At 42.1% G+C, this 17,214-nt stretch overlaps 1 protein-coding gene across 6 annotated transcripts in view; it reads left to right on the plus strand.

Moving 5' to 3' along the window:
* The window catches only part of HERC3 (HECT and RLD domain containing E3 ubiquitin protein ligase 3), a 129,075-nt gene that overhangs the window by 27,081 nt on the left and 84,780 nt on the right, over positions 1-17,214 (plus strand). For 5 of the 6 annotated variants that reach the window (XM_040418141.1, XM_040418144.1, XM_040418143.1 and 2 more), the window contains exons 2-4: positions 4,556-4,803; positions 4,956-5,118; positions 15,078-15,154. In XM_040418141.1, coding sequence (XP_040274075.1) covers positions 4,578-4,803; positions 4,956-5,118; positions 15,078-15,154 — 466 coding nt within the window. In that variant the 5' untranslated portion in view covers positions 4,556-4,577. Of the gene's footprint in view, positions 1-4,555; positions 4,804-4,955; positions 5,119-15,077; positions 15,155-17,214 lie in introns of those variants that run through there. The other variant, XM_040418145.1, reaches the window with a different exon arrangement.

Consider the following 17,214-nt stretch of genomic DNA (forward strand, 5'->3'; position numbering starts at 1 on the left):
ATTGTGTGAGCTAGGAGGTAAGTATATCTTGGGAGGCCTTAATCTCATTACTGACATGGCGCATACTTAACAACAGTCCCGATTTTGCTTGGATAGTCCCATCCAAAGGTGTTTTTTTGGGAAGTATGTTTTCAGCTGCTTGAAGAACCTGATTTTGACTTTAATATTGGTAAGCGTTGATGTAGGGGCAACTTTTGCTGGTTTATGAGAGTGGAGGGATTTGGGTGAGACTTCTGAAGTGAGGTGAGGGTGTTTCTGTGGTCACTGTGTGAGGGGTCTTTCCTGACTAATATTTGATGAGGGATCCTGTTTTGACTGGTAAGAGCTGGTGATTTGAGGTGAAACCTTGCTCTGACTAAAGCCTGCCACTCACGCGAGAGAATGATTGATTGACTCCATTTCGGCCGATCAGTCGTTTGTGGGAACGTTCAAAGGAACAGTCCCACCAGCAACATGCCAGAGTGACCAGCCTGGCCAACCAGGGAATCAGTACGGTACTTGGTAAGTTTACGTGAGGGCTGCAGTACTACCTGTGCTTTTACAACCGGGCATATGGGTGGGAGAGTGGGTACACAATGTTTAGGGTACAATAAACTGCTGCATGCCCCACTGGGACCATGAGTGATGACAATGTCTGGAATGTGCTGTGGAATATGTTGGCACTATATACACTAGAAATAAGTAAAGAATATATTTTAAAAACGAGGATTAGAACTGGAATGCCTTTTGTAACAATTGTGGTAGATGTGTAGCAAAAAATTGCATGTGATGTGTAAGGCCAAGTTCACACATTCCTGGCTACTCTATGTACCTGATCCTACAGTGTGTCGTTGCTAGCTCTAAGATCTGGCTTGCTCACACCCACATGTTAAGCAGGCAAGTGAAGGGTCCCAATGCTGTATGCTTCTGGTTAGCAGGATGACTGTGGCCCTCCTTATGGTCACACCTTCATGTGTCATTTTATTGCTTATAATAAAGCGGCTGTTTCATGGTTACTTTATTATACCAGGCCACACAAGGTGCAGAGCAAACAAGGGAGTGTAATGCAAAACCTTATATCAAAAGTTTCTTGAACGCGGATACCCAAAGAAAGTTTTACATAAGGCCTATAGGAAAGCAAAGGAAATAGATAGAAACAACCTTCTAATGGACCGTAAAACAACAAGCACAGGAAAAACTGTGCGTTGCATAGGCACATATGATATAAAACATCAAGAGGTAAGTAAAATCCTCAGTAAATAGTGGAACATCCTAAGATTGGATCAGGACATTGAAAGTGTAATAACAAAATATCCTTCAATAACATATCGAAGAGGACAAAATCTCAGAGAACAACTAGTTCATAGCCACTATCAGGGGAATTCTTCAGCAGAAGGCAAAACCACATGGCTAACTACCAAAGGGTCCTACCCCTGTGGCAATTGCCAATTCTGCAGCAAAATGCAAGCCTGTAAAGAATTCGTCAATCCGGTAGATCATAAAAAATACAAAATTGACCACTACATCAATTGTAAAACAACAGGGGTTGTGTATGCGATCCAATGCAGCTGCCCCAAAATTTATGTAGGAAAAACAGTACAAGAGCTCCGGAGACGAATATCAAAACATTTTAGCGATATCAATTTAAAAACAGATACCACTCTATCAAGACATGTAACAGCAGAACACTATGGAAAAAGTGACAGTCTAAAAATATGGGGGATAACTAAAATTAAATCTGGCCCCAGACAAGGGGATATAGACAGAAAACTACAGCAGGAAGAAACCCGCTGGATATATAGGCTCAAAAGCCTTTCACCTTTAGGCCTGAATGAAGGTTTCACCTATGCGTCATTCCTGTAATAATCCAACAGCCAAGATATTACGATAAATAAAACTAAAAAATACACTATTGTCCCAAAAGACCTTCTAGAAGTTTTTAAAAACAGAGAAACGGCAAAACACTAGAGAGAAAACAAAACAAAAATAAAACTATTAAATTATGAGAAATATATATATATTATATTACCTCTCAATGATCCAGCAATGTCAATCCATCTATAAGAAAAAACATGAAAAGAAATACAAATAAGCTTACATGGACAATAAGATGAGTCAGTATAAGTAAACTTCAAAAATCCGATAATATGATATAATAAGAAAAGTGATACAAAAATCTTTTCTAAAAATTCAAAAAATAAAATACAAAATAAATAGTAGTGCAGTACAACATAGGTGCAGAATCTACCATAAAGATATGCTAACATTTAGAACAGCAAGTGCCGGCCAGTAAATCAATCATCTGAAAATAAGCTATTGACACTATAGAATATATGTAAGACACCTAAAAGATCGTATCTGACAAAAAATCCTAAGTGCAGAGACATGCGCAGGAGAAGAAAACATCATGAGAACTCCACAGGTCAGATACCGGAAGAGTGGTCAGCCAAAAAGTTCTAAGTGTCAAGACATGCGCGAGATTATGGGAACATCGCGCGACCTATGACGCTACTGCAAACTAAACAACAACCAATGGAATTAAGCGTCACAATTATACATCAAAAAAGAGACAAATCCGTTGGCTTCCGAGTTACTGACGTCACCAAACCGGAGGTAATAAATATAACTAATTTTGCCGAACTCAGTGCAGACTGCCCGATCCCCTGAAGACGCCATGTATATGGCGAAACATGTCGGGAGGCAGTAACCAGATTTTAGATCACAGTCGACCCTAATATAGCGTGCTTGCTACTGAGTAGCTGTGAGGCAGGACAAAGAATAAACGCGCCGACAGCACTGACAAAATAGACAAGGTGAATAGGGCTATGAAGGCAAATAGACCTCAGCCAGTGTAGCGCATTTACAGCCGGCAGCCACAAAGTAGCACAAATGTAGCAATATCAGCTAGTGAGCTGAGAAGAAAATAGCAGGCAGCGAAATTGCCTATGAGCTAATACCTGACTCCACGAGTTTGCTACTGAGTAGCTGCAAGATAGGATAACAAATACATGCGCCACTAGCAGCGATCGGAGAGATAAGGCGATTGAGGCTATGAACATAAATAGACCTCAGCCAGCGTAGCGCACTCACGGCCGTTAGCTACAAAGTAGCAGTAAATCTAGTAACAACAGCTATTAAGCTGAGAAGAAACTAGCAGGCAGCGAAGCTACCAATGTGCTATTATTAAAACTCCAAGAGTTTATATACAGAGACAGTAAGGCATCCATAGAAGACTGCCACTCAAATACAAATAGAGAATATCAAACGAACAAACATAAGTAAAGCACACTACTGGTCGACTGATGAAAGTTTTAAAACATAGTAGGTTAGGACTAAAAATTTATTCACTAGTTCTTTTGTGTTTTTTTAAAAAAGATCACTAATAAAAGTTAAATTTTAATTAAGCAAGCCGAGAATGCACTTGTCAAGAGCAGGCAACCAATAGTCATCTGACTAAATGTAAATAATGCACATGGTGCTCCCAGTATGGACATGGCACACTTGAATTGAAAGAATAATGCGGAACTGTGCTTCTCTGCTTCCAGACCTCGACCAATCTAATAGACATTCCCTATCCATTTGTTCTAAAAGATAAACCCCTTTAAAGGGCTTCTGTCACCCCACTAAACCGTTTTTTTTTTTTGTTTAATAATAATCCCTACACTGCGATCTCTGCATACATAAGTAAAATAATAATTTTCGTTCAGTAGAATTTGATAAAACGCTATTTTTAAAATATATGTAAATTACCTTGCTACCAGCAAGTAGGGCGGCTACTTGCTGGTAGCAGCTGCATCCTCCGATCCTAATGACGCCTCCTCCGCATTGTGATTGACAGGGCAAGGGAACGGAATCGTTCTCTGCTGGCCCTGCCTGTTTTCATTCAATATCTGGCGCCTGAGCCGCGGCCGTACCTATCTTCAATCTGCGCAGACGCACTGAGAGGCGGCCACTCACTCGGCAGCTCCATCCTCAATGCGCCTGCGCCGATGACGTCACATCTACACCCGGCGCAGGCGCATTGAGGAGGATGGCGTCATTAGGATCGGAGGATGCGGCTGCTACCAGCAATTAGCCGCCCTATTATGAAAATAGCGTTTTATCAAATTCTACTGAACGAAAATTATTATTTTACTTATGTATGCAGAGATCGCAGTGTAGGGATTATTATTAAACAAAAAAAAAAAACGGTTTAGTGGGCTGACAGAAGCCCTTTAAGAGTAGAAGGGCTCACCATGAAGCTTTTATGATTTGCCAGTCGTGGTTTGAGGTCCAGCCAGTGAAGCCTCCAGTAATGAGGGGGATCTTGTTCCTCGTTACTATATTACTGCTATAGCCCTATCTAAGGGTGAAAGAAGGCACACAGATGTTGCCTGTTTCAGATTCTGTACTTTTATGATTTATGTATTTTCTGTATGATAATGGTCAGTCTGTAAGGATCATATCTGTTCTTATATCCTGTAAATGTGACAGAGAGGTTGACGCTGGAGGCCTAGCAGGGATGTCACCTCCCTATCATGTGCTCCTGTAGTAGATGTCCTCTTTCCCAGTAACACATTTTGTTTTATGTTTTCAGGTACCCGCAGCTTTGACTAGCCATGTTGTGTTGGGGGCACTCTATTTTTGGACAACTTGGATTTTATCATGATTTTTTAACTATAACCCCCGAACCCAAAAGATCTCCCTTCCCCCTGTCTAATTTCATCAAGCAAGTGGCCTGTGGAGAGAATCATTCTGTGTTCCTACTAGAAGATGGGCGAGTGTATAGCTGTGGATGCAATAGCGCAGGGCAGCTTGGTCATGATCACGACGATTACACACCAGGTATTAGTAGTTTGTAGTTTTATTCTCTTATGGGACACCATAAGGACACTGTTACTGGATACACAGAGGCAGGGAAAACTTTGAGTTCTGAAGGTTTTCTCTCCTACGTTATTACATGTATTATCAGATATTGTGTTTGTATCTTTTCTCAGGATATGTGAGCGCTTTGGCAGACGAGCATATAATTCATGTAGCATGTGGACAGGCACATAGTGTTGCAATCAGTAGCGAAGGTCATCTCTTCTCATGGGGTGCTGGGACTGAAGGACAACTCGGTCATTCCACAACAGGGGACCTTTATGTTCCATTTCCAAGGTATGAAGCGTCCGATACATATCCCATCTCACACTAATTGGGCTTGTGCTTCCAGTCCAATACCATAGGCAGAAAGGCCATCATGCCACCAAGGACAGCATCTCCTTTCCCTTGTGCCATTAACATGAAGGCTTTCAAAGCATTTCCTATATGTTTTCTCCTCTGCATTGTTTAAGTGTAACAGTATATTTTTTTTTGTAGTTGAAAGTGACAAGGAAATTTTTATTTTTATTTTTCTAATAATTTAGGTTGCATTCATATAACTGTATGCATTTTGCAGTCTGTAAAACTCATATCTGCAAAAAATACGGATGACGTCCGTGTTACATCTGTTATTTTTTTTATTTTATTTTTTCGGACAATGTATTGTAACATTTTAACTGCCTATTCTTGTGTGCAAAACGACCAACGACCCTTTCACTTTTCACATTTTGGTATGTTGCGGCCTTTTGCTAAAATAAAAAAGTTTTTTCCCCATCGTTCTGCACTCAGTACTGCATAATGAAAAAGTGTATGCGTATTTCAGGCGCAGATTGCGGTGCAACAGTTAATCTGCGACTTCTCCCTGCTCATGCCAGGTCTAAAAAAAAAAAGTGGGTGTGGAGTGGGAAGGGAACGGGCTGGCAGGTCCGTCTCATTTACAGTTTTCTACGCCTTTTTCAGGCATAGAAAAAGGTCTAAATCTAAGGCTGAGTTCACATCAGCGTTCAGCCTTTCCGTTCTCCTACTCAGTTATAGGAGCAGGAAAACAGAAAGAACGAATTCGGCACATAACTGAGCCGAACGGAGCTTTCCGTTTGTGAGATCCGTCATGGGCTCTCACAAGCGGTCCAAAACGGATCAGTTTTGCCCAAATTCATTCTGAATGGATAAGGATCCGCTCAGAATGCATCAGTTTGCCTCCGATCAGTCTCCATTCTGCCTGCATTTTGGTGTCCGCCTGACGATGTGGAGGAAAACTGATCCGTCCTGGCACACAAGGTAAGTCAATGGGGATGGATCTGTTTTCTCTGACACAATCTGGCACAATAGAAAACGGATCTGTCTCCCATGGACTTTCAATGGAGTTCATGACTGATCCGTCTTGGCTATGTTACAGATAATACAAACAGATCCGTTCATGACGGATGCATGCGGTTGTATTATTGTAACGGATCAGTTTTTGCAGATCCATGACTGATCCACCCAAAACACGAGTGTGAAAGTAGCCCTAGACAGCTCGGAAGCTGTCTTAAATTTAGAAGCAACGGTGGATCTGCCCATTTCTCTTGATCATCTTTCAGATGATTTCACACCTTGATTGGAGTCTTCCAGTGGTAAATTCAGTTGATTGAACATGACTTGGAAAGATACGCCCCTGTCTATATAAGGTCTCACAGCTGACCATACATAACAGAGCGAAAACAAAGCCGTGAGGAAGAAAGGACTACCTGTAGAGCCCAGAGACATGATTGTGTGGGGGTACAGATCTGGAGAAGGGTATAAAAAAAGTTTGTTGCCCTGAAAGTTCCCAAGAGCACAGTGGCCTCCATAATTCTTAAAAAAAGAAGTTTGGACAAACAAGACTCTTCCTAGAGCTGGCTGCCCCAAAAGGCTAAATAATCAGGGAAGAAGGGCCTTGGTAAGAGGTTACCAAGAACCCAATGGATTTCTGTCTGAGCTCCAAAGATTGTGGGGGGCATTTATCATATAAGGTTGTTTTTAAGTCAGTTTTAAGTCTGGCTTTATGTGTCTGCACCAAATTTATGAACTAGTGCACCTTAATAATATACAGTATGTGACTTGAGTGTAATGTGGCTTACACCTTTTGGTGTAAAAGTAGAACAGTGGGATGTGACTTTTGCACATAATAAATGAGCCATAATCCAGGTCTTATCTCACTTTTAGCATAGACCACTGTGAATAGTGGTGAGCATTACAAAAATGGAAATGTTGCAGTTACCATGATTCACAACTTTTTAAAAGACCCCCTGTGTGTACAGATGGGAGAAGCATCACTGCACAATTCCACCAATCTTCTTCCAGGTCTTTATGGCAGAGGGACCTGGAAGAAGCCTCTCCTCAGTAAAAGACACATGAAAGTTTGCAAAAAAAAAAAAACGCCTAATGGACTTTCAGAGAAACAAGATTCTCTGCTCTGAAGCTAAGATTAAACTTTTTGGCCTCAATTCTAAGCGTCCTGTCTGGAGGAAACCAGGCACTGCCCCAACAGTAAACGCTTGGGGTGTTTTTCAGTGTCTGGGACAAGGAGACTGGTCAGAGTTGAGGGGAAAGATGAATGGAGCAAAGCACAGAGATACAATGCTGTAAATTATTGCTTGTGCTAATAAATAGTATTTGTTTTCTGTTGTTTAAAGGGTTATGCCTATCTTATAAAGTGATGGCTTATCGCTAGGATATGCCATCACTTTCTAATCAGTGGAAACATAGAATGTGTCGGCAGATAAGAACCATTTGGCCCATCTAGTCTGCCCAATATACTGAATACTATGATAGGGCCTTATGCCTATCCCATGCATGCTTAAACTCCTTCACTGTATTTGCAGCTACCACTTCTGCAGGAAGGCTATTCCATGCATCCACTACTCTCTCAGTAAAGTAATACTTCCTGATATTACTTTTAAACCTTTGCCCCTCTAATTTAAAACTATGTCCTCTTGTAGCAGTTTTTCTTCTTTTAAATATTCTCTCCTCTTTTACCTTGTTGATTCCCTCTATGTATTTAAAAGTTTCTATCATATCCCCTCTGTCTCGTCTTTCTTTCAAGCTATACATGTTAAGGTCCTTTAACCCCTTAAGGACTCAGCCCTATTTCACCTTAAGGACTTGGCCATTTTTTGCAAATCTGACCAGTATCACTTTAAGTGCTGATAACTTTAAAACGCTTTGACTTACCCAGGCCGTTCTGAGACTGTCACATATTGTACTTCATGACACTGGTAAAATTGGGTCAAAAAAATTATTTTTTATTTATAAAAAAAAATACCAAATTTACCAAAGATTTGTAAAAAATTGCAAATTTCCAAGTTTCAATTTCTCTACTTTTATAATACATAGTAATACCTCAAAAAATAGTTATTACTTTACATTCCCCATATGTCTACCTCATGTTTGGATCATTTTGGGAATGATATAAAAAATTTTGGGGATGTTACAAGAAGTTTAAGAGCAAATCTTGAAATTTTTCAGAAATTTTCAAAAACCCAATTTTTAGGGACCAGTTCAGGTCTGAAGTCACTTTGCGAGGCTTACATAATAGAAACCACCCAAAAACAACCCCATTCTAGAAACTACACCCCTCAAGGTATTCAAAACTTATTTTACAAACGTCGTTAACCCTTTAGGTGTTCCACAAGAATAGAGAAAATAGAGATACAATTTCAAAATTTCACTTTTTTGGCAGATTTTCCATTTTAATATTTTTTTTCCAGTTACAAAGCAAGGGTTAACAGCCAAACCAAACTCAATATTTATGGCCCTGATTCTGTAGTTTACAGAAACACCCCATATGTGGTCGTAAACTACTGTACGGGCACACGGCAGGGCGCAGAAGGAAAGGAATGCCATACGGTTTTTGGAAGGCAGATTTTGCTGGACTGTTTTTTTTGACACCATGTCCCATTTGAATCCCGTCTGATGCACCCCTAGAGTAGAAACTCCAAAAAAGTGGCCCAATTTTAGAAACTACGGGATAGGGTGGCAGTATTGTTGGTACTAGTTTAGGTACATATGATTTTTGATTGCTCTATATTACACTTTTTGTGAGGCAAGATAACAAGAAATAGCTGTTTTGGCACCGTTTTTATTTTTTGTTATTTACAACATTCATCTCACAGGTTAGATCATGTGATATTTTTATAGACCAGGTTGTCACGGATGCGGCGATACCTAACGTATACTTTTTTTTTATTTATGTAAGTTTTACACAATAATATCATTTTTGAAACAAAAAAAATAATGATGTTTTAGTGTCTCCATATTCTGAGAGCCATAGTTTTTTCAGTTTTTGGGCGATTATCTTAGGTAGGGTCTCATTTTTTGCGGGATGAGACGACAGTTTGAATGGTACTATTTTGGCGTACATACGACACTTTTGATCACTTTTATTACTTTTTATTTTTTGGAAGTAAGGTGAGCAAAATTTCAATTTCATCATAGTTTTTATTTTTTATGGCGTTCACCGTGCGGGAAATGTAACATGACCCGATCTATATAATGGTCGTTACGGACGCGGTGATATATAACATGTGTAGGGAATTTTATTTTTTTAATCAGGGATAAAAAAAAAAAAATTTATTTTTTACTTTTTTTAACTTTTTTTTTTACCCAGACCCACTTGGTTCTTGAAGATCCAGTGGGTCTGATGTCTGTACAGTACAGTACACTATATAGTGTACTGCACTGTATTTCACTCACACTTTGTCTGTACAGATCTCTGCCTTTAGCACAGATCTGTTCAGCACCATGGACAGCAGGATGCCTGAGAAGTTGTGGCCACAATTGAGCGGAAGGGGATAGAGGGGGGCTCCCTCCCTCTGTCACCCCATCCTGTCCGGGGGCTGCAGAGGCACAGCAGCCCCCCGATGGGAGAGGGAGGGAGCTCCCTCCCTCTTCACCTCTTCCATACAGCGGTCCCTACGGACCGCGGCATGGAAGGGGTTAAAACGGCAGACATCTGCACAGATATCTGCTGTTTGAATCGGAGTGTCAGCAATGAGCTGACACTCTGATTCAACCGCTCGGCCATCCTCAAAATAAACGGGGGGCGGGCGGAAGATCGCGCACCCGCCCACCACACTGCCGCCGGCCTCCCGGCGGCAGTGTGGTGGGCGGGTGCGCGATCTTCCGCCCGCCCCCCGTTTATTTTGAGGATGGCCGATCAGAAACTTGCATAAGCGCTAAAAACTGAAGGTCTGAATTGACCTGCGGTTTGTGGCGATCGGCAATGCGGGGGGGGGGGGGGGGGGGGGGCAGTGATCAAAACTACACAGGACGTACCGGTACGCCCTGGGTCCTTAAGGACTCGGGAAACAGGGCGTACCGGTACGCCCTAAGTCCTTAAGGGGTTAATCTTTCCTGGTAAGTTTTATCCTGCAATCCATATACTAGTTTAGTAGCTCTTCTCTGAACACTCTCCAAAGTATCAATATCCTTCTGGAGATATGGTCTCCAGTGCTGAGCACAATACTCCAAATGAGGTCTCACTAGTGCTCTGTAGAGCGGCATGAGCACCTCCCTCTTTCTACTGGTAATGCCTCTCCCTATACACCCAAGCATTCTGCTAGCATTTCCTGCTGCTCTATGATATTGTCCGTCTACCTTTAAGTCTTCTGAAATAATGACCCCTAAATCCCTTTCCTCAGATACTGAGGTTAGGACTGTATCACTGATTTTATATTCTGCTCTTGGGTTTTTACGCCCCAGGTGCATTATCTTGCACTTACCAACATTAAATTTTAGTTGCCAGATTTTTGACCATTCCTCTAGTTTTCCTAAATCCTTTTCCATTTGGCGTTTCCCTCCTGGAACATCAACCCTGTTACAAATCTTTGTGTCATCAGCAAAAAGACACACCTTACCATCGAGGCCTTCTGCAATTTCGCTGATAAAGATATTAAACAATATGGGTCCCAGAACAGATCCCTGAGGTACCCCACTGGTAACAAGTAGGGATCTGACCCTGGGACTCCCACCAATGTCGCATGCGGCCGCTGACGAGAACGTGACATGCGCTGGGTAGTGCATATGGCATGTTCTCTAATGGGAACTTTAACAAAGCTGCTCAATAGCACAGCTTAGTATTAAAATATGCCAATCTTGTTATTGATCCAAATCGGACATAAAATTATCGAAAAAGTACTGATACTTTGATACCCCGTGCATCCCTCATGGGACCCTGCACAGTGTACGCCCAGCCTTTTGCTTGCTGTGGGAACTGCAGTACTGGTTCATTCTTTTGGAAGGTGTTCTGCATTTCTCTTCACAAAAGGGCAGCCAGGAACACTGCCATTAGGGAGAAGACTATAAAGAAAGCCTTTATTCTCAGGACCCAAAGCTTGGGCTCCCATGATCATAAGTATAAATAAAACGGGAATACACTTTAAAAGTGGATCTGTTGCTGTAATAGTCTACCCTATTTAATGGCAGCTTATTAGAGGAACAGGTACTGTACTAAACAGTATAACAGCACAAAATGCTAGCACCAGCTTAGCATATAACATGGAATACAGCAGCTGCAAAAGCCATTGTTTTTTTTTTTGTTTTGCTTTTTGGCTTTTTTTATCTTTGTAAAATTTGTCAGTTAAAATCTAATCCTATTCATTGTGCGCTTTCCAAAACTGACTTGAGGAAACAGTAGCCATCAGGGCTGGACTGGCAACTTAAAGTGGCCCTGGAAAAAACTAAAAGTGGCCCAATTTTGCAGTTAGGTCAAATTTACAGAAGGCAGGGCCAACACAAGAAGCGGGGCCAGCAATACTATATTGCAGCACATTATACCACCCCAGCAGAACCAAATACCACAGTGTATTGGAAAATACTGCCCCAGCAGCACAAAATACCTCCCCAAAAACTGCCCCTCTGTGGTGGTCAGCCTAGCTGCCATGTTCTGGCCTCCCACTCCAGTTGCCTCAGGATGGCAATACAGTTGAATTCTGGAGCCAGAAAGGGAGCATCTGATCATTACTTGGTTAATTGGCGGTCATGAGGAGGTCTCAGATGGCCCCTTGGACACCGGCCCACCAGGAAGTTTCCCTGTAGGGTCTATGGCAGGCATGGCCAACCTGTGGCTCTCCAGCTGTTGTAAAACTACAACTCCCACCATGCCCTGCTGTAGGCTGATAGCTGAAGACTGTCCGGGCATGATGGGAGTTGTAGTTTTGCAACAGCTGGAGAGCCTCAGGTTGGCCATCCCTGGCCATTGCATCTTATTTTATCATTTTATTAATCTAGGTCAGTGGTGGCGAACCTAAACTCAGAGCCCTCTCTATGGGCACCCGCTTTACTGGAAAAAGTCTATGGTGTACAAGTATGCCATAGACTTTTCCTGCCATTCATCAGCGCAGGACGCACTATGAACGGCATAGGCAGTGCACTGAATGTAGCAGGCTATTATAGCTAAATGATAAAGTACATGGAACATACACTATATTGGTATTCAGGTTAAATTGATGTGTTGGTACTTTCTGATATAGAAGTGGGTTTGGGGTTGAAGTTTGGGCACTTGATCTCTAAAAGGTTCACCATCACTGATCTAGGTAAATCTGGCAAGTAATGCAGCACTGATTTTCAGGGTTCTTCTGGCACCTCTGCTGGGGAAAACTCCTTTGCATCTATGTTAAAGGGGTTGTTCAGGCTACAGATATTGATGACCTATCCTGAGGATAGGTTATCAATATCCGATTAGTGAGGGTCCAACACTCGGCACCCCACCAATTACCTGTTTCGGGCAGCTGCCACGATGGATGCAGAAGTCTGCGTACACTATGTAGTGTCCAGCTTTCACCTGGCATCCCCACCAATCAGCAGCTCCGGACAGCCACGGCAGTGTACATAGTGGAAGAAGATGGCTCCATACACTATGTAGTGTCCAGCTTACACCTGGCATCCCCACCAATCAGCAGCTCCGGACAGCCACGGCAGTGTACATAGTGGAAGAAGATGGCTCCGTACACTGTGTAGTGTCCAGCTTACACCTGGCATCCCCACCAATCGGCAGCTTCGGACAGCCACGGCAGTGTACATAGTGGAAGAAGATGGCTCCGTACACTGTGTAGTGTCCAGCTTACACCTGGCATCCCCACCAATCGGCAGCTTCGGACAGCCACGGCAGTGTACATAGTGGAAGAAGACTGCTCCATACACTGTAGTTTCCACCATGCTGCAGCTCAGTTCCTATTCACTTGAATGGGAACTGAGCTACAGTACCATGGAACAGCCACTACACAGGGAGCTGTCTGCATTCGCTCTATACACTGTATAGTTTCAGGGCCACGGCTGCCCAAGACAGCTGATTGTGGGGCTTCTGGGTGTCGGACTCCCACTGATCTGATAGTATTGACCTATCCTGACGATAGATCATCAATATCTGTAGCCCGGACAACGCCTTTAAGTTTGTTCCTAATAGTGAAGGCAGCTGTATACAGTGGCTTTCTACTCTAGCTCATGGAGGGTAGATGTATGTATACTAGGTTTGTACATGTAATAATCTATACACATCGGTGGACTCGATCTTACCTGATCTGGGTTTTGTGTAACTTCTGTTTTCCGGGCATCGGAAGCCTGTCTACATTACGTTACTACATTGTGGCAATCAGTAGAATTTGGAATTTGACACTAAACAAGGAGTTACAGAGCGGGTGCCAGATGAATCATAGTTGTAAAATGTGAACAGACAGTACAGAACACCTGATGGCTAGCAGACCGTGTCTCTATAGCACTATAATTGGAGAACCCATCCCAGCTCAGTGTCACTGCTTTATATAAAAAGTAATGCATTCTCATCTTCCTTATCACATCAAGCTGGAGTGAGCTGAATGTCTGTTCCCGATCATTGCCCCGTGTAAACAATCCTGCATCTTTTATGGGGGCCCAAAAATGCTCACTGCTTGGCAAGAACGTCAGATAGGGAATGTGCAGTTGACGAATACTGAATGAACAGTTCAACATGCCTATTTTCTTGGAACTGTTAGCCACACGTACTAATGTTATTGTGCCTAGAAATTGGCATGAAAGGCCCCAAAAATTGGTGAGGTTCTCGCAGTAATGTCACATCAAGTTTCAGACCTATTCATGAAGCCACTGCACCACTTTGAGTGTTCCAGTTCAAAATGAAGGTGTGTCTTAAGATGCTACAACAGCTAAAATTTTGACAAAAAGTGAGCCACCCAATAGTTGATATTAACTTAGTCAACAGAGTTCTTTTCTTATCTGTATTGAGCCGTTCCTCTGTTACAGGGTTATGCATACATAGACTATTGTGTAATACCTTGTCAATGGTGGGTGTCTCTACACCGTTTTACAGTGTCCAATCACAATTTCCAGCATCAGACTGTGCAGTGACACACCCCATTGTTAAGAGAAGTGGGAACACCCAGTTGTCATTTTACTTATGCATTTTAAGGGAGAGTAACAGAGGAACTGTTCAATGTAGACCTCTACACCAAGTTGTTCTAGTATCTGGCATACAAGTATTTTCTGAAATAGGCAGTTACTACTTAAAGGGGTTGTCTCACTTCAGCAAGTGGCATTTATCATGTAGAGAAACTTAATATAAGACACTTACTAATATATTGTGATTGTCCATATTGCTTCCTTTTCTGTCTGGATTCATTTTTCCATCACATTATATACTGCTAGTTTCCATGGTTACGACCACTCTGTAATCCAGCAGCGGTGGACGTGCTTGCACACTATGGCTGGGTTCAGACCTGAGCGTCTTTGATATGCGCGTTTAACGCGCGTTTTTTATGCGCGTTTTTTGCAATAGTAAACACGCGTTTGTGTGATTGACTGCAATGTCCTATGGCCACAAACGCGCTGTAAAACGCCCCAAAGAAGCTCAAGAACTTGTTTGAGCGTAGGGCGTTTTTCAGCGCGTTTGAACGCGCTGTAAAACGCTCAAGTGTGAACCCAGCCTATAGGAAAATGCATCAGCCTCTCTGGTGGCCAGTACCTTAGGAGTGCACATAAGCTAGTGCTTTTTTCCTATAGTGTGCAAGCACGGCCACTGCTGATGGATTGCAGGGTGGTCGTATCCATGGAAACGAGTAGTGTATGATGTGATGGAAAATTGAATCAAGCCAGAAAAGGAAGCAATATGGATAATAACAATACATTAATAAGTGCCTTGTATATGGTAAATGCTATTTGCTGACGTGAGACAACCCCTTTAATTTAGAATGCTATAGATCTCTATACTTCTATTCCTAAATACTATTTTGTGTATTTTTTTTTGTTAGGCTTATCAAGAAATTAAGTCAGCAGAGGATTCTGCAGGTATCATGTGGAAACCAGCACTGTTTGGCGCTTTCAGATGGTAGGCATAGTTTACCAACTTCAATATTCAGTTTCTTGTGGGTACTATATTTTTGGAATTTTCTTATTTGTATGTGGTGGTGATAGGATATTCTGGCCCAGACTTCTGGTCCACTGATCTCAATGACCCGCCATAAGTTGTTGTAAAATTAGAGATACCCTTTAACTGTCTTAGCGCATAAAACGTGCACACGTGTCACTATGCACAAATATTGGCACTTCTGTAGGATAATGAGACGTTTAGGAGCAGAGAGAGAAATCTCGGACTGTACAGTACTTATGTATAGCTGCCAGGGTAGAGCTCTGAATATACATTTCTGTCCCAAGTTGTAGAGAGGCAGTTTCCCCTTCTACTCTGACTGGTCCTCCAAATATTTTAACATGGTGTGTATTGAAAAATATGAGCCCTATAGGGGACAATTATAAAATTTGTTACTCCAGTTTTTTTGTCGCTGTTGGTGCATGTTGTTAGTTGAGCGAAATTTTACAACTTTTGGCCTCCTGCACCATTTTAAAAAGTGGAGCGGGATTTAGTCCATGTTTGTTTCATAGATCACTTTAATATTTCATTTATCTCTTGTGACCTTTTAAAAAGTCGCAACTCCATGCCAGGCACCGCCCAGGCGAACTTTTTACTGATATAGGTGTAAATCTCATCGTACTTGCACCAACGTACATTTTGTTACTAATGTGCATCAATTTTATAAATTTGGCTCTCTAAACTAAAATCTGACCTCAAATACACCTACCATGAGAATGTCCCCCCTTTGTGTTTACACCATTGAACAAAGTTTTATATTTGTTTAATACGACTTTAAAGCGTCACTAACCCATCAACATACTTTGCATTAATCAGTAGTACAGTGTGTGTAAATGAGGAATAACAGTAATTCTGTCCACTGTATCACTTGTATCTTAAATTTTTAGCAGTTTTCCCTCCTGTGCATAGTGAATACTTTGCAGTTCTCTCAGACATGGTGGGTAGACGCTAGTTTCCATCCACTACACACACACAGGAAGTAGAGGAGAATCTCCTTCCTGACTTTTTCAGTCGCTCAGTCACTGTTTCACAGCCCCAGAATCATGGAGGACGCTACAGAGAAGTACTGACTTGTGTGTTTGTGTATTTAGCAATTGTGTAACTGTTTAGTCCTTGTCTCCTCTGTCTCACTTATGCTGCTGCTCACTCCTCCCCCTCCCCTCTCCATAGACTTGTATTGCCGTGTAATATGATCTTAATGAATCTCGAGATGGAATCAAAGCATTTTTCAAAGTGAAAAGCAGTCAACAAGGGGGAGTAAACAGCTGATAACATGAGAACTAGACATTTTATCACTGATTGAAACATATTACAAAGTTTCCTGTCGTCACTTCTACTATTGATTTTATGCAAAGTTGTGTGAAAAGTTACCGACCATTTAAGGCATCATGCACACAATGTATTTTGTGGATCAAATGCGAAAAAAATATGGTGTTATATATGTGGCCTAAATTTGTGGAGCTCTGAATAAGGCTAAATATACACCATCACAACCAGTCTAACTTAGCCAAACCATCACAACCATCTGCAAACAGGTGACAGACACTGGTGCAATGGTTCCCCATCATAAGCTGACCATAAATATCAGATACATTTTGGCAGTTACAGCCAACCATGTAATGTGTATGGGGGCTTCCCGACCTCTCCCCTAGGGTGTACAAAGATTGGGCAGTTGGGTTTCAATTACCCTATCCTTTGTTTTCTGGAGATAAGCCACTACCAGGCTGTCTTCACTTTATTTTCCGGTCCCTTCATGTAAACTTCCTTCATGGATGGGGTCATGTGCACCAATGCAGCCAGTAACTGGCCTCAGCAGTGATGGGTCCCCAAGCGACACATTACTGCTGGGTCAAGTGCCGCTTGAGTTCATGTCACCGCTGAGGCCAGTCATTGGCTGCTGCGGTGCACCTGACCCTGTCTGTGAGGAAGTTTACATCCAGGGACCCGAAGTGACGTGAAGACAGCCTGGCAGCCATGGAGCCAGTGTCAGGTGGCAAACAATTATGTTTCCCTTCTCAGAT

This window comes from Bufo bufo, chromosome 2 (assembly GCF_905171765.1).
Source record: "Bufo bufo chromosome 2, aBufBuf1.1, whole genome shotgun sequence".
NCBI lineage: Eukaryota > Metazoa > Chordata > Amphibia > Anura > Bufonidae > Bufo > Bufo bufo.